Source organism: Schistocerca piceifrons, chromosome 1 (genome assembly GCF_021461385.2).
Source record: "Schistocerca piceifrons isolate TAMUIC-IGC-003096 chromosome 1, iqSchPice1.1, whole genome shotgun sequence".
Taxonomy (NCBI): domain Eukaryota; kingdom Metazoa; phylum Arthropoda; class Insecta; order Orthoptera; family Acrididae; genus Schistocerca; species Schistocerca piceifrons.
In genome coordinates, this window is record NC_060138.1 from 573,610,071 (window position 1) to 573,629,414 (window position 19,344).

The 19,344-nt window shown below is 38.6% G+C and overlaps 1 protein-coding gene across 1 annotated transcript in view; it reads left to right on the forward strand.

Moving 5' to 3' along the window:
* Positions 1-19,344, forward strand: part of LOC124804863 — a 178,137-nt gene that overhangs the window by 82,213 nt on the left and 76,580 nt on the right. Inside the window, exon 5 of the mRNA XM_047265229.1 lies at positions 17,293-17,496. Within this exon, the coding sequence (XP_047121185.1) occupies positions 17,293-17,496 (204 nt within the window). The remainder of the gene's footprint in view (positions 1-17,292; positions 17,497-19,344) is intronic.

A 19,344-nucleotide genomic window follows, 5' to 3' on the forward strand; every position in this document is an offset into this window, starting at 1 on the left:
GTCTCCATTCGTCCCTCCATTCACGCCTGTCGCGACACCACTGGAGGCGGGCTGCACGATGTTGGGGCGTGAGCGGAAGACGGCCTAACGGTGTGCGGGACCGTAGCCCAGCTTCATGGAGACGGTTGCGATTGGTCCTCGCCGATACCCCAGGAGCAACAGTGTCCCTAATTTGCTGGGAAGTGGCGGTGCGGTCCCCTACGGCACTGCGTAGGATCCTACGGTCTTGGCGTGCATCCGTGCGTCGCTGCGGTCCGGTCCCAGGTCGACGGGCACGTGCACCTTCCGCCGACCACTGGCGACAACATCGATGTACTGTGGAGACCTCACGCCCCACGTGTTGAGCAATTCGGCGGTACGTCCACCCGGCCTCCCGCATGCCCACTATACGCCCTTGCTCAAAGTCCGTCAGCTGCACATACGGTTCACGTCCACGCTGTCGCGGCATGCTACCAGTGTTAAAGACTGCGATGGAGCTCCGTATGCCACGGCAAACTGGCTGACACTGACGGCGGCGGTGCACAAATGCTGCGCAGCTAGCGCCATTCGACGGCCAACACCGCGGTTCCTGGTGTGTCCGCTGTGCAGTGCGTGTGATCATTGCTTGTACAGCCCTCTCGCAGTGTCCGGAGCAAGTATGGTGGGTCTGACACACCGGTGTCAATGTGTTCTTTTTTCCATTTCCAGGAGTGTATAAGTAGCAAACAAAGTTTCTCTGCATTGTAGCAATTATGAAGCCGGGAAATGAACCAATGAATCCTGAATTCTTCTGACCAGTTTGCCTTCTTTGACAGTTGTATAAAGTCTTGGACAGATTGATCTTCAATTGCATCTCACATGTTGAAAGAAACCTGGACTCAGGTTTCTGTCCAGGAAAATCATGCTGTGATCAAATCCTTAATAGGGAATGGATGTGAATGAGGAGCAGTTACAGAAATGCCCCTCATAGCCCTGTCAACAGTGTATAACACTATCAACCACAAGAAGTTGATTAGAACAGTATAATCAGTCACAAAAGTCTGCTGTTTGATACAATGTAACCAGTGTTTGCTGCAAAACAGGAGGGTTTTTGTCACCCTGTATAATAAAAAGAACCAGTGGTTGACCTCAGGGTAGTGTATTGGCACTCCTGATGTACAACATCTACCCTGACAACCAACCAACCAACCAACCCTGGAAGAAGATCATTTATTTATACAGATGACACGGCAACTGCAGCTCAAGACAAAATCTTTGAGGAAGTGGAGATGAAGCTGACAGCAGCCATGGAGACCTTGACAAGTATTATGATGGTAACAACCTAAAGCCAAATCCCAGAAACATGTAGATCTGTGCCTTTCATCTGAGAAACCAGGAAGCCAGGTGGATGTTAAATATTACCTAGTGAGGGCAACAACTATCCCACTATGATACTCTAAAATATCTGGGAATAAAGTTAGATTGTAGACTCACATTCGAATGTCATTGCCAACACACAAAACTAAAAGCATCTGCCTGGAACATCATCATATGTAGGTTTACTGGCATGACACGAGGCTCACGGCCAGATGTGCTCTGTGCATCTGCCCTGGCAATATGCCTCTTTGCAGCAGAATATGCAGCACCAGTTTGGTGAAACTCCACATATGCAAACAGGAGAATATGGCATTAAACAAGACTGGACACATTGTGACTGGCTGCCTAGAACCAACTCCTTTAACCAAAATTTATCACATGACATCTGCAGAAGAACAGCTGCAGAAACAGAGAAAGAAAGCAATAAATCGATACCATACACTCTCTGTTTGGACATAAACCACAAAAACCAGGCTGAGGTCAAGAAGGAGCTTCATGCACACATCACTAGCAATTCCATCACAACATGTAACTCACCAAACAGAGCTATGGCAAAATTCATTAACCAAAAGGGTTAGGGAGAACATTGCAGGGGACCATTCCATAAGATTCCATCTGCTGTATGTGACATGTAAGACACTAAAATGTTTGAGGACAGGAGTGTCATGATGCAATATGAACCTTAGGAAGCGTTTCTTCATGAATAAAGATGAGTCCTACGAGTGTGGTGACCTGTAGAACCCACATCTGCTCTGTAGGCCCGAAATGTGCACCACACAATATCTAGCAAGTGTTAAGGTTATTATGACAGTGGAATTCTGGAGCTGATGGCCCATCTATAAGAAAATCAGCGGTATCTTGCAGAACTTTGTTATTATTTTTATTATTATGTGTTATTGAATTGTATTTTTATTATTTTGTATTGTCCAAGTCCTGAACACAAAATAAAAATTTGAGAGTTGTAACTTAAATAGTCGCAACTATTTGTGTACAACTGATACAAGAGTTACATGTTTGTGTTGACAAATATAAAGCAAGACTTGTCATCAAGAGATTTAATCAATGCTACAGTGTGGACCTTTGGTCCAGTAGCTAAGTTGAGCACAATTCGTTCAATGTTAAATGTTGCTGCAGCTTAAAAGATGCATCTAATACAGTTTGATGTGTCTACAGCATTCTTGTATGGAGAACTAGAAGAAATAATATTCATGCAACAGCCAGAAGGGTATAATGATGGGACAGAGAGAGTTTGCAAATTAATGCAAAGCTTGTATGGACTTAAGCAAGCCCCAAGATGTTGGAGTAAACAGTTTGGAGCATTTCTCATGTCAGCAGGTTTCAAGGCAAGTGATCCAGATCCTTGTTTACATATCAGAGAAGAAGGTGACAAGAAACTGTTAGTTGCTCTTTATGTAGACGATGGGTTAGTTGTGGCAAATGATCAGCTGGATGCCAGAAAGTTTGTTGATGAGTTGAAGGCTGAATTTAAGATCACTGTGAAACAAGCATCATATTTCCTTGGACTTGAGATAAAACACTCTGATGATGGTGCAACCAAGAAAAGTCAACAAGCCTATGCAAAGAAGATTCTGGAGCATTTCAGTTTTCAAGAGTGCAAACCTTTCTCAATACCAATTGTAAAGGAACCAGATACATTACAGGTAGAAAGAAAGAATGCAGAGAAGTGTAACTTTCCCTATTGGCAAGCTGTTGGAGCACTGATGTACCTGATGCTTGGTATGAGACCTGACCTGGCTTATAGTGTGAGCTCCCTGTCTCAAACTCTTGACATGGCATCAACAGAAGATGTAGTGCGACTAAAGCGAGTACTCCGGTATGTAGCAGGTACGTGTGATCCATGCATAATCTATCATCCAAATTTGTGCAGTGGCATATTAGATTGCTACAGCGATGCAGACTTTGGAGGGTGCAACAAAACTGGACAGTCAACATCTGGTGTACTTATTACAAATGCAGGTGGAGCTATCTCCTGGCTCAGCCAAAGACAGGCAGTGACTGCAACATCTAGAACAGAAGCAGAGCTGGTAGCTGTAACAGAAGCTGTGAAGGAGATAATCTTTTTAGAGGAATGAGAAAGCTGAATGAAGTTCCAGTCCTTAAGGTTGACAATCAGGCAACAGTGAAACTAGCACAAAACCGCGAGTTCCATCATTGCACTAAGCATATAAAAATAAAGTATTTCTTCATCCGAGAAAAGGTATTGGAAGGAGAGTTAGGCATTCAACATATACTGACGAAGCTGCTGGCAAAACCAAGACTGTTAGATTTATGTCATAAGATGAGTCTTTCATGTTGATGTGTTCCCTTTTTTTCTTAATTAAATAAGGGAAAGTGTTACAGTTATATGTGTTTGTATTTAATTAAGTGGCAGACAGAAGTTGGCATCACTTCTGCTTTAGAGTCTTTGGAGAGACAAGTACTAGAAACGAGGTCTTTGATGATGTGTGTTTTTGTGTGGCTGTACAATGTGAAATAAACGTAATGTTCAGTGAAGTAGACAGATTCTTTTTAAACCTAAAACAAGTAAAAGTAACAGTTTGCACCTGTTACTGTCCTTCAAAGTAGTCGCCAGTGCTGTGTAGAACCCTTTGTCAGCGATGTGGAAGGTGTAGTATACCATTAGCAGAGCCTGTTCTGTTGATGGTGCGAATAGAACTGTCCACTGCCCATCAAATCTCTGGAAAACTTGTGAAGCGAATGCCACGAAGTGGTTCCTTCATCTTCAGAATCAAACCAAAGTCACAAGGACTCAAGTCTGGGGAGTATGATGGATGGTACAGTACTTCCCAGTCCCATCGACTGAACAGAGCAGCCACAGCTTGCCCTCTACGTGCCCCACTCATTTTCATGCAAAATGATGGGTGGGCTGCGCAGAAAGTGTCACCGCTTCTTTTGCAAAGCTGGTCACAGGTGATGCTCCAAAAATGAACAGTAATACTGTGCATTGACGGTCTGCTATGGAGGAACATAATGCGTTAGGATAACACCATCACAGTCATACACAAGAATCACCATAACGTTAGACCGCTCCATTTACACCATCAACAGAACAGTCTCTGCTAATGGAATACTGTGCCTTCCACATCACTGGCAATGGGTTCTATACGATGCTGGTGACTTCTCTGAAGGATAAAAAAGATGGTTCAAATGGCTCTGAGCACTATGGGATTTAACTTCTAAGGTCATCAGTCCCCTAGAACTTAGAACTACTTAAACCTAACTAACCTAAGGACATCACACACATCCATGCCCGAGGCAGGATTTGAACCTGCAACCATAGCGGTTGCGCGGTTCCAGACTGTAGCGCCTAGAACCACTCGGCCACCCTGGCCGGCAGGCACCTCTGAAGGACAGTAACAGGTGCAAACATGTAACTTTTTTGTGTCAGTTGTGAATAAATAGTTGCCACTATTTAAGTTCCAACCTCGTAAATAAAGTTAATTAATTAATTGTGTTGCATAAATGAAGGAAACCTTACATGAGACAAGTCAAGATATACATTAATTACGAGTTCTATCCACAAAGTACATTACGTTTTGGAATTAAAAATAAATATAGTACTGGAAATTTTTTTTATTACATACAGATGAAAGCCACACTTAAATACTACTTTTCTACATAGTTGCCATTTAAATCAAGGCACTTATTATAGTGATGGACGAGCTTGGAAATTCCTTCATCATAAAATTCGGCCGCCTGCACCTTCAACCACGTGGTTACCTCTTCTTTTGGGACAGAAAAGGTGTGATTTTTGTGGATTTCCTGGAAAGAGGCACTACAATAAGCTCTCAAAGGTATTGCCAAACTCTGCACAACCTCAGAAGAGCAATACAAAACAAGCGCAGGGGAAAGTTGGGCTCAAAGATCTTGCTGATTCACGACAACGCCCGGGCCCACACGGCAAATGCCACCCGTGAAGTTCTCGAATATTTTAAATGGGAGTCGTTTCCTCATCCGCCGTACAGTCCCGACACGGCACCGAGCGACTTCCACTTATTCCCAGCAATGAAGAAGTGGTTGGCTATGCAGCGTTTTGATGATGACACACAGCTTCAAGAAGAGGTAACCACGTGGTTGAAGGCGCAGGCGGCCGAATTTTACGATGAAGGAATTTCAAAGCTCGTCCATCGCTACGATAAGTGCCTTAATTTAAATGGCAACTATGTAGAAAAGTAGTATTTAAGTGTGGCTTTCATCCGTATATAATAAAACAAATTCCAATACTTTATTTATTTTTAATTCCAAAACGCAATGTACTTTGTGGATAGTCCTCGTACATCAAGCAGCTATTACAAACTACATTAATGACTAACTGTTGTTAAACAGCTTCAAACTACATATGCTTACTCAAGCTAAATTTAATGTGCTTAATTTAATGGAAAGGCTGAGACTAAATAAAATGCTACTTCTTGTAACATTAGACATCTGCTGCTTATAACATAAGCAATGGAAGCAAGAGGCATCCGACAACATTATTTGTCATTGTTGACTTGTGTTTAAAGAGAGTTTATTTGTTTATTTAACCTACTACTACTACTACTACTACTACTACTACTACTACTACTACTAATAATAATAATAATAATAATAATAATAATAGTGCTGACATTAGGTTGTTTTCATGTAGCCAAGATAGCTGTTCACAGAACAATACAGTGAAAATTTGTATTGTCACAGATATACAGAGGCATCCATTACCAGTACAAAATATGGTGAGCTTTCCTCACAAGCACCTTGCACAATAACTTGGCTATAATCAACAATTAAAAGTATAATATTCTTATAATTTTCACTTTCCTGATCCAAAGGGAAGAACATTTTATAGTTTTGTAAAGTATATAGAAATGTTGATGCATTCTTGAAAATTGTATCTGAGTGTTTAGATAAGTTTATTTTCTGTATTATTCCTTCTAGACTTTTTGGGAGGGAAAACATTTTCATATTTTCCGTTTAGAATTGGAGATAAGGATTCATGAAATTTTTGTATAATAACTGGTAAGGGCAATGTGGGTTTTGAATAGTCTGAGCTTTAACCCTTTATGCTGTGCCCATTTTGATAATGTATATGGGTCAGCATTGACATTTTTGGTGATGTCTTCAAGTAGAATGAGTTTGCTCTTAATATAACTGGAGGTCATCAGCATATGTTCAGTATTCTTGTAAAAATAGATCCACATGTACTACTACTAGTACTACTACTACTACTACTACCACTACCACCACCACCACCACCACCACCACCACCACCGCCACTACAACATATGTGGTATTTACTTTGGGAAATATGACTTGCAGTCAGAAGAGTGTCAGAGATAATACCAACTCCTCAAGAGCACTTAATACTATCTGTCTTCCTGGGTGTTTTGTGCTTACAGAAATGACCCATTGTTGGTGAGAACTCACAAAGAGTGAAACCACTGAACTGAACTTTGAGAAAAATTCAGGCTACACAATTTGCCAAGTAAAATGTCAGAATCAACAGTATTAAAAACATTATGTAGTAGGTACTTATAGATTTTATTAGAAACAATTTAGTTGATATGCTGCTGTCATTCACGCCATAAACAGGAAAAGAAGATTCAGCATAATGAACACTGATAATTTGTATCCTCCATCAGTTGTGAAATGATAATTACCTGGTGTCCAAATGATCACCTGGTATCATAGAGGCACTTGAAGATGGTGTAAAGTAACACCAGAAATGACTGCTTTTCCATTCATGGCTAACTTAAAGGAATTACTTTTATTAAAACAGGTTTGCTGTTATGATGTTACCAGAAGCATGACTGGTATTTGTGAAGTAGGTTATTCATAGTTAAATAGTCAGTAAACCATTTGTAGAATACATATTGGACAGTCCTGGCAGAATACAAATTGGATAGTGGTAGTAGGGTGTTTAATTCAATTTTTATGTCAGGAAACTAAGTTTCATGTTGTGTTACACACTGTACTGTCGTGATGCCTTTCTTTCTCACTCAGTTGTTGAATGATTATTCACACAGCTCATGTACAATAGTGTTATATGCAAGATCACTGTGTAACCAATTTCTATAGTTCTTAATACTTGTAGTGAATATCAATGTTTATGATGTCATATCTCCTGAACTGTCTGCTGTACAATGATATAATTATGCAGATGTGTTCATTGATATATATGGATACTGTTTGCAAACAGTGTTGTGAATTGGTAGTACAGAACTTATAAATTAAAATGTCACGCATGATGCTGTTTTACTGCACAAACAGCAGAAATGTGCTAGATGATAAACTTTCTTCCTTTCATCATTTTGTGGAAAGTGTGAGCAAGAAAAAATTATGTAAAGATTTGAAATTATGTGTATGGTTTGTTGGAACTTGCTGAGTACTCTTATTCTCAAATACAAGATGAATAAAGTCTGGGTATTTTCATGTCATCAGTTACGCTCCTTCAAGACAAATACACAGTTTCTAGCTTTAATGCTTGTCTTAGTATGTCAAACTTTTAACATAACATTATACCTCTTAATGAGTAGAATATGACAGTCCAATAAAAATATACAACATTGATTGGTTGCCAATAACAGGTCTTGTGTGTTCCATAGAAATGTTCTATTGAATCTGAATTCTTTATTATGCATTTCAGGTGTTGGCCCATCATCAGAAAATCTGTTATCAAATATATACATCATGAGCACAGAAGTAGTTCATGACCTACACAGTAACGCAAAATAACTGGCAGCCAAATTTACAGAATACATAATTGTGTACATAATAAAGAAAGTTGTATAAGCAATGCCATATAGTGCACAAGACTTCACAGAGGAAACAGTCATGTGCAATTGTTGAACAAGAAAACTATAATGAACAAATCATGCTAACCAGAGTGAAGTAACCTAAAACCCTGCCAGATGCTATGCCAAACTTAGTGCTCCAAAGGATGTCAAATACAAGAAAAATTACAGAAAATAACAAAAAGGCCACAGTTAGCCACGTGCAACAATGAATAGCATCAAAATTCACAGTATCAATGTGCACAAACCATATAGTACAGAAAAACACAATAAAATACATATGTATTAAAAGGCAGTAATAAATCATAGCATGTCTTATACGTACTACATGATTTAAACTATTCAGTGATGTAAGGTATGAAGGGAAGAGGCTATTTTACATTTCTTATTTTTTATTTTGACACAAGTACATGAATTCAAATTTGAAGTCGTATAATCAAACCATAGGAATAAATCGTAAAACCATTAGTAAAAAAGCTGCTGAATGCTGCTACACAATGGCATGCTGCAACCAGGACAGCATAGACACAGTCCTCACACTCATTTGTAAGAATGAAAAAGCAAAATATATTTCACACAATAATCAAAACTGATGAAAATACATAGGATCCTTGCATATAAAGTCAGTGTGAACAAAATTTATAGGTCAGCAATTGAAAATTGTTAGCAAACCACCAAATCTTTATTAAAAAACTCCAAAAAACTGTCACAGAAGGTCCATGCTGTGCTCAGGTTGGCTATTTTTGTACATAAGAACTTGAAAAAAAAATCAGCAAAAGAAATTCCAAGTGTTAGGTAACTAGGAAAGCCAACCTCTCATTTTTCACAAAGGGTTGAATGGGCACTCCAAAAGCCAGTAGCCATTCACACAGAAATAAATCAATGAAGCATTATAAATGAGAGTAATGAAGGTTGTGGTCCTAAATGAGGTCATTGAAGTAATACATCATCAAAGATATTAAAAAATCAGTTCCTGTTGCTTGCAATCTGCTCATTACTTACAATGCTAGGATCTAATTTGTGGTGCACATACACTTCAAGTTCCTCCAGGATATCAAGGTCCCTACCCTTAGGCTCAGTGTGAAGGGTTTTTAAACCTTCATTCTTCAAGGATAAAACATGGCCCTTCACGTTAAATGCCAGCCTAGTGCACTATAATTACTTCTACATATGTGTTCTCCAAACCTTGTTACGAAGTCCCTCCCACTCTGGCCCATATAGATCAAGCCTTGTGCTAATAATAATAGGATAATAATACATGCTGCAACCTATCTTTGAACAGAGGTATGTTTGGCTTCAATCCTGTAGGGATTCTGTTGCCCAAATTCCCTACACTCTTTTCAGAAAATACATTGACCAGGCCCAACTGCATTACAATGATTGATTGATGTGGTCTTCAGTCCTGAGACTGGTTTGATGCAGCTCTCCATGCTACTCTATCCTGTGCATGCTTCTTCATCTCCCAGTACTTACTGCCACCTACATCCTTCTGAACCTGCTTAGTGTATTCACCTCTTGGTCTCCCGCTACGACTTTTACCCTCCACTCTGCCCTCCAATGCAAAATTTTTGATCCCTTGATGCCTCAGAAAATGTCCTACCAACCGATACCTTCTTCTTCTCAAGTTGTGCCACAAACTCCTCTACTCCCCAACTCTATTGAATACCTCCTCATAAGTTATGTGATCTACCCATTTAATCTTCAGCATTCTTCTGTAGCACCACATTTTGAAAGCTTCTATTCTCTTCTTGGCCAAACTATTTATCGTCCATGTTTCACTTCCATACGTGGCTACACTCCATACAAATACTTTCAGAAACGACTTCCTCACACTTAAATCTATACTCGATGTTAACAAATTTCCCTTCTTCAGAAACACTTTCCTTGCCATTGCCAGTCTACATTTTATATCCTCCCTACTTTGACCATCATCAATTATTTTGCTCCCTAAATAGCAAAACTCCTTTACTACTTTAAGTGTCTCATTTCCTAATCTAATTCCCTCAGCATCACCCGACTTAATTCGACTACATTCCATTATCCTCGTTTTGCTTTTGTTGATGTTCATCTTATATCCTCCTTTCAAGACACTGTCCATTCCGTTCAGCTGCTCTTCCAAGTCCTTTGCTGTCTCTGACAGAATTACAATGTCATCGGCAAACCTCAAAGTTTTTATTCCTTCTCCATGGATTTTAATACCTATTCCAAATTTTTCTATTGTTTCCTTTACTGCTTGCTCAATATACAGATTGAATAACATCGGGGACAGGCTACAACCCTGTCTCACTCCCTTCCTGACCACTGCCTCCCTTTCATGCCCCTTGACTCTTATAACTGCCATCTGGTTTCTGTACAAATTGTAAATAGCCTTTCGCTCCCTGTATTTGACCCCTGCCACCTTTAGAATTTGAAAGAGAGTATTCCAGCCAACAATGTAAAAAGCTTTCTTTAAGTCTACAAATGCTAGAAATATAGGTTTGCCTTTCCTTAATCTTTGTTCTAAGATAAGTCGTAAGGTCAGTATTGCCCTACGTGTCCCAATATTTCTACAGAATCCAAACTGATCTTCCCTGAGGTCAGCTTCTACCAGTTTTTCCATTCATCTGTAAAGAATTCGCATTAGTATTTTGCAGCTGTGAATTATTAAACTGATAGTTCGGTAATTTTCACATCTGTCAACATCTGCTTTCTTTGGGATTGAAATTATTATATTCTTCTTGAAGTCTGAGGGTATTTCGTCTGTCTCATAATTCTTGCTCACCAGATGGTAGAGTTTTGTTAGGACTAGCTCTCCCAAGGCTGTCAGTAATTCTAATGGAATGTTGTCAACTCCGGGGGCCTCGTTTCGACTTAGGTCTTTCAGTGCTCTGTCAAACTCCCCAGTATCATATCTCCCATTTCATCTTCATCTACATCCTCTTCCATTTCCATAATATTGTCCTCAAGTGCATCGCCCTTGTACAGACCCTCTATATACTCCTTCCACCTTTCTGCTTTCCCTTGTTTGTTTAGAACTGGGGGTTCCATCTGAGCTCTTGATATTCATACAAGTGGTTCTCTTTTCTCCAAAGGTCTCTTTAATTTTCCTGTAGGCAGTATCTATCTTACCCCTAGTGAGATAAGCCTCTACATCCTTACAGTTGTCCTCGAGCCATCCCTGCTTATCCATTTTGCACTTCCTGTTGACCTCATTTTTGAGACATTTGTATTCCTTTCAGCCTGCTTCATTTAATGCGTTTTTATATTTTCTCCTTTCATCAATTAAATTCAATATTTCTTCTGTTACCCAAGGATTTATACTAGCCCTCGTCTTTTTGCCTACTTGATCCTCTGCTGCCTTCACTACTTCATCCCTCAGAGCTACCCATTCTTCTTCTACTGCATTTCTTTCCCCCATTCCTGTCAATTGTTCCCTTATGCTCTCCCTGAAACTCTGTACAACCTCTGGTTTAGTCAATTTATCCAGGTCCCATCTCCTTAAATTCCCACCTTTTTTGCAGTTTCTTCAGTTTTAATCTACCAATAGATTGTGATCAGAGCCCACATCTGCCCCTGGAAATGTCTTACAATTTAAATCCTGGTTCCTAAATCTCTGTCTTACCATTATATAATCTATCTGATACCTTCTAGTATGTCCAGGATTCTTCCATCTATACAACCTTCTTTTATGATTCTTGAACCAAGTGTTAGTTACGATTAAGTTATGCTCTGTGCAAAATTCTACCAGACGTCTTCCTCTTTCATTTCTTACCCCCAAACCATATTCACCTACTATGTTTCCTTCTCTCCCTTTTCCTACTCTCGAATACCAGTCACCCATGACTATTAAATTTTCGTCTCCCTTCACTACCTGAATAATTTCTTTTATCTCATAATACATTTCATCAATTTCTTCATCATCTGCAGAGCTAGTTGGCATATAATCTTGTACTATTGTAGCAGGCATGGGCTTCATGTCTATCTTGGCCACAATAATGCGTTCACTATGCTGTTTGTAGTAGCTTACCTGCACTCCTATTTTTTTATTCATTATTAAACCTACTCCTGCATTACCCCTATTTGATTTCGTATTTATAACCCTGTATTCATCTGACCAAAGGTCTTGTTCCTCCTGCCACCAAACTTCACTAATTCCCACTATATATACCTTTAACCTATCCATTTCCCTTTTCAAATTTTCTAATGTATCTGCCCTATTAAGGGATCTGACATTCCACACTCCGATCCTTAGAACGCCAGTTTTCTTTCTCCTGATCACGATGTCCTCTTGAGTAGTCCCCACCCGGAGATCTGAATGAGGGACTATTTTACCTCCGGAATATTTTACCTAAGAGGAAGTCATCATCATCTAACCATACAGTAAAGCTGCATGCCCTCGGGAAAAATTACGGCTGCAGTGTCCCCTTGCATTCAGCCGTTCGCAGTACCAGCACAGCAAGGCCGTTTTGGTTATTGTTACAAGGCCAGATCAGTCAATCATCCAGACTGTTGCCCCTGCAACTACTGAAAAGGCTGCTGCCCCTCTTCAGGAACCACATGTTTGTCTGGCCTCTCAACAGACTCCCCTACGGTACATGGTTCATGGGGGGGGGGGGGGGGGGCATTACAATACTAATCTCTTTATTAACTGCATTGTCATCTAAACCTAATCTAGCGAGCCAGTGGAAAATAGATGAAAACAATGTACACTTATGTGCTGCTGTGTGACAGGAGTCTGAAGCAATAATGACATCAGATGCAGTCAGTTTGCAAGAGCTGTCCATAGCCAACTTACAGCCTGCCCTGGAAATCTGAAGATCAAGAAAATTCAAAGTATGAACATTTTTGTGTTGAACTGTATGTTCCCATACAAAGTGTTACAAACTTGTGCAAATGAATCTACATCAGCTCTACTGCTCTGGAAAAGGACAAATGTATCATCCATAAATCTTTGGTACTCAATAATTTTCTTTTTTAGATCAGGATAAAAGTTAAAGATGCCATTTTCAAGATAATAAACAAAAATATTGGAAAGGATCCCAGAAAGGCAACATCATACAGAGAGAGAATCACTTTGGTGATGAATGTGACTGTCAAATGTAAAGTAATTAAAAGACAAGGACAAGCACGTGAATGCAACAAACTCACTGGTCTCACCTAGACTTATTATGCCATACTTTCAAAACTATTTCATTATGATTTCCAGGGTTTCTTTGATGGAATATTAGTACAAAGATTCTTAATATGTAGGGAAGCAAGTACCACCCCATCTGGGACCTCAATGTCCTTTAACAACCTGACTAATTCAAAGCTATTTTTTACACTGTAGGACTAAGGGGATGTATAAATTTCTTTAAGTTTTGCATTACAAAAATTATTAATGTAGTGATTAGGGCTCTGAATAAAGAAACGACTGATGGCCTTGATAGTCTGGTCCCTTCAACCCCACAATAGAGAAACAGTGGGCCTGATTGGAAAATCTGTTTTATGAAACTTAACCTGAGACCAAAATTTAGGCACTATGGGATTCATGACATTAAGATGTTTTTAGAAAAATCTGACTTAAACAAAAATTTGAATCATTTATTCATTTTTTAGAATCTTGACAAAAGGGTAAGGAAGCTCCTTCTTGAATTCTACTATTTCATGTTCATCAAAAAATTTTAAAGTCTTAGAAACGTAATCCTCATCAGTAATTAAAACTATGGAGCTCCCCTTGTCAGCCTTTTTGACTAAAGCATTATTTTCACACTACTAGGCATTCAGGCTATTAAAAAAATTTGAAAAGGACTTATTTAAGAAACAGTTTACTTGACATGTTGTAACATACTCTAAGTCTTTGTTGCATTTTCAGCTTCCAAGAAAATAGAAATTTTTGTCTGCTCACAGCCACTCTTCACTTCCACAGTGGTCCTCTTTATCAAAGTTGTGCTCACTTACTTGCTGGACACTTTCTGCAGCCAACTTGGTACCCTGTGTGATGAGACGATTCAACTTTCATGTATGCCCTCAACAAATTACATTATTTTCTCTCCGCACAAAATCACTTACTAGCACACAAGATTTAGCAAACTGCAGTGGAAAGAGAAGGGAGTGTATATGAGATGCCAGAAACTTAGCCTCACAGGTAGTAAAGTCTTGATCCCTCTGTGCAGCTCTAATTTCACTTTCCACCTACTCATGCTCAAATCTGATCTTAAGTTTCTGTACATTACATGATTTGTTAACCAGTTTTAACTGAGCATAATTAGGTGTACCGCCATGATGCAAATAGGACCTGTTGAACATGATCTTCATTTTATTTCTCATAAAAGTCCTACTTGCGATGTAATATTTCATGACATCATGGAAATGCCCAGGATGGCACAGTGTATTGCAGTTGAAAGTTCAAGTCGTGCCTTAGTTATGCAGCTGTTATGATTAAACCAGTAAACATATACACTGCTGACTGGTTGCTAATAACAGATCTTGGATGTTCCGTAGAAATATTGTACTGAATACAAACCCTTTATTATGCATTTTGGGCATGACGCATCATCAGACAATCTGTTAACAAATATTTACATCAAGAGCACAGAAACAATTCATGATCTTTACAGTAAGGCAAAATAAGTGACAGACAAATTTACAGAATACATACCAGTGTACATAATAAAGAAAGTTTCAAAAGCACTGACATATAGTACATGAGATTTTACAGAGAAAACAGTCACATGCAATTGTTGAACAAGAAAACTATAGTGAACAAATCTTGCTAACAAGAGTGAAGTAAACTAAAAGCCTGCCAGATGGTGTGCCAAACTTAGTGCTCCAAAGAATGTCAGATACAAGAAAAATTACAGAAAATAACAAAAAAGCTACAGTTAGAAATGTGTGACAATGAATATCATCAAAATTCACAACATTAATGTGTACAGCCCATATAGTACACTGAAACACATTAAAATGCATATGTATTAAATAGCAGTAATAAATCATAACATAGCTTATACAGACTATGTGATTCAAACTAGTCATGAATACAAGGTATGGAGGGAAGAGGATATTTCACAAATTTTCTTAATTTTTACACAAGTACAGGATTTAAAATTTGAAGTTGTATAATCAAGCCATTGCAATAAATCCTAAAACCATTACTAAAAAAGCTGCCGAATGCTACCACACAGCAGCATGCTGCAAACAGGACAGCATAGACACAATTCTTGCACTCATTTTGAAGAATGGTAACCAAAATATATTTAACACACTAATCAAAACTGATGAAAGTACATAGTCAAACATTAATCTCAGTGGGACAACCTTGCATATAAAATCAGTATGAACAAAAATTACAGGACAGCAATTGAAAATCATGAGCAAACCACCAAATTTTTATTAAAAAACACCGAAAGACTGTCACAGAAGGAGCATGCTGTACTTAGGTGGCAATACTCAGTCACGAAATTTTTACATAATAATATGAAACAAACTTCAGCCAATGACCGAGCAAGGTGGAGCAGTGGTTAGCACACTGGACTCATATTCTGGAGGATGATGGTTTAATCCCACATCCAACCATCCTGATTTAGGTTTTCCAAGATTTCCCCAAATCGCTTCATGCAAATGCCAGGATGGTACCTTTGACAGGGCACAGCCGACTTCCTCCCCCATCCTTCCCTAATCCAATGAGAACGATGACCTCGCTGTTTGGTCTCTTACCCCCAAATCAATCCAATCAGCCAATGAAGTTCCAAGTGTTCAGGCAAACTAGAAAACCAGACACTCATTTTTCACAAACAGTGACATGGGCACCGGAAAAGCCAATATACCAAGTGAGGTGGCACAGTGGTTAGCACAATTGACTCACATTTGGGAGGACAATGGTTCAAACCTGCATCTGGCCATCCTGATGTAGGTTTTCCCTGGTTTCTCTAACTTGCTTCCAGCAAATTCCAGGTGTGTTCCTTTGAAAGAGTACGGCCAGTTTCCTTCTGCATCTGTCCCTCATCCGATGGGACCAATGACCTTACTGTTTGGTCTGGTGCCCCAAATAAACTAAGCTACCAAAACCAGTATTCTTCATATAGAATTGGTTTTTTTAATATTTTTAATGATGTGTTACTTTAATGATCTCATTTAGGACCACAACCTTCATAACTCTCATTTATCAAACTTCTATTTGTTTCTTTGATTTATTTCTATATGAATGGATTCTGGTTTTTGAGTTGCCCTTGCAGCCCTTCGTGGAAAAATGTGTGTCTGTCTTTCCTAGTTTGCCTAAGACCTGAAATTTTTTTTGGCTGTATTTTGTTTGATGTTTCTATACACAAATATAACTGATGACTGAGTACCACCACCCTGAGTGCAGCATGCTCCTCCTGTGATTGTTTTTGGTGTTTTTTTATTAAAGATTTGGGGGTTTGCTGATAATTTTCAATTGCTGCCCTTCAAATTTTTGTGCACACTGATTTTATATGCTTTGCTGTCCCACTGAGATTAGTATTTGCCTGTGTACTTTCATAAGTTTTGATTACTGCATAAAATTTATTTTGCTTTTCAGTCTTAAAAAGGTGTGTGAGGGTTGTGTTTGTGCTGTCCTGGTTGCAGCATGTTGTTGTGTATCAGCTTTTAGCAGCTTTTTTACTAATGGTTTTATAATTTATTCCTATGATACTATTATATGAATTCAAGTTTGAATTCCCATACTTCTGTAAAAAAGAAAAGAAAAAAATTGTAAAATATTCTCCTCCATTCATACCTGGCATCCCCAACTCTATTTCAAATCACTTAGTCTGTATAAGCTACTTTTATGTTTTGTTATTGCTATTTAATACATTTTTATTTTAATATGTTTTACTGTGCTATATGGTTGTTCCCATTAATGCTGTGAATTTTGATGACATTCATTGTCACACTCAGGTATCTGTAGCCTTTTTATTAGTTTATGTAATTTTTCTGGTATTTTAAATGATTTGGAGTGCTACTTTTGGGGCACAATGTGGCCAGCATTTAGTTTACTTTGCTCTGGTTAGCATTATTTGTTCACTTTAGTATTCATGTTCAACAATTGCACTTGCGCTTAATGAAAATGTAGTGAACCAAATTTTTCTCTGATTTCATTGCATGTCAATTTTTGCCTCAGATCTTTTTTTTGTTTCCCATATTTGTTGACCGGTGTTCAGAGAATTATCTGATCTTTCATTTGCAGGTTTTTCGGAAAGGTTTGTCTGGTGTTCAGATTTTTCAGATCAAAGATGCTCAGTCTCCAGCTACATGGTTTATATTTGCAGTCCCTCATTTGTTTACTCTCAATAAAGGCAAGCAATGTCTCCCATTGGATGCTGCATCTATTGCATTGGAGCTTATTGTGCTTGTGGCACAACCACAGGCATCATGGTCTCTCATCCTCAAGGTACCCCATAACATTATTAATGTTTTTTATTTACTGAAGTTACTACACACATCTTTTAAATATTATGTTTAATCATCATACACTTTGCACATTCAGGATTAGGGTCCTTATAGTTACTGAGCACATTTTCAGTTTTTTATTTCTTGTACTTACTTTTTTAGGTGATAATTAAATATTTAACACATGATTGTATTGCTCACTAAGTAAGGAATGTTCTAAAAGAATGTTAAATGCCTAATTCAATTATTGTATTAACTATACTTTTATTTTGTCATGCAGCTACAAAAGCAGCATCTGTTTACGATAGTGGACAAGTCAAGTTATATACAGATATGATAATATATTGTTGTTGTTGTTGTTGTTGTGGTCTTCAGTCCACAGACTGGTTTGATGCAGCTCTCCATGCTACTCTATCCTGTGCAAGCCTCTTCATCTCTGAATAACTACTGCAACCTACATTGTTCTGAATCTACATAGTGTATTCATCTCCTGGTCTCCCTCTATGTTCTTTACCCTTCACACTTCCCTCCAATACTAAATTGACGATCCCTTGATGCCTCAGAATGTGTCCTACCAACTGATCCCTTCTTCTAGTCAAGTTGTACCACAAATTTCTCTTCTCCCCTCTTCTATTCAGTACCTCCTCATTAGTTATGTGACCTAAACTTCAGCTTTCTTCTGTAGCACCACATTTCAATAGCTTCTATTCTCTTCTTGTCTACACTGTGTATCATTCTTGTTTCACTTCCATACATGGCTACACCCCATATAAATATTTTCAGAAAAGGCTTCCTGGCATCTATACTCGATGTTAACAAATTTCTCTTCTTCAGAAATGCTTTCCTTGCCATAGCCAGTCTACATTTTATATCCTCCCTACTTTGACCATCATCAATTATTTTGCTCCCCAAATAGCAAAGCTCATTTACTACTTTAAGTATCTCATTTCCTAATCTAATTCCCTCAGCATCACCTGATTTAATTCTACTAAATTCCATTATTCCTGTTTTGCTTTTGTTGATGTTCATCTTATATCCTCCTTTGAAGACACTGTCCATTTCGTTCAGCTGCTCTTCCAGGTTCTTTACTGTCTCTGACAGAATTACAATGTCATCGGCAAACCTCGAAAGTTTTTATTTTTTCTCTGTGGATTTTAATTCCTTCTCCAGATTTTTTTTTGTTTCCTTCACTGCTTGCTCAATGTACAGATTGAATAATATTGGGGACAGGCTACAACCCTGTCTCACTCCCTTCCCAACCACTGCTTCCCTTTCATGCCCCTCGACTATTATAACTGCCATCTTGTTTCTGTACAAATTGTAAATAGCCTTTTGCTTCGTGTATTTGACCCCTGTCACCTTCAGAATTTGAAAGAGAGTATTCCAGTCAACATTGTCAAAAGCTTTCTCTAAGTCTAAAAATGCTAGAAATGTAAGTTTTCCTTTCCTTAAGCTATCTTCTAAGATAAGTCATAGGGTCAGTATTGCCTCGCACGTTCCAACATTTCTACAGAATCCAAACTGATCTTCCCCAAGGTTGGCTTCTTCCAATTTTTCCATTCGTTTGAAAAGAATTCGTTCTAATATTTCGCAATCATGACTTACTAAACAGATCGTTTGGTAATTTTCACACCTGTCAACACCTGGTTTCTTTGGGACTGGAATTATTATATTCTTCTTGAAGTCTGAAGGTATTTTGTGTGTCTCTTTATCTTGCTCACCAGATGGAATGTTTTGCCATGGTTGGCTTTCCCAAGGCTATCAGTAGTTCTAATGGAATGTTGCCTACTCCCGGGGCCTTGTTTCGACTTAAGTCTTCCAATGCTCTGTCAAATTCTTAGTGCAGTAT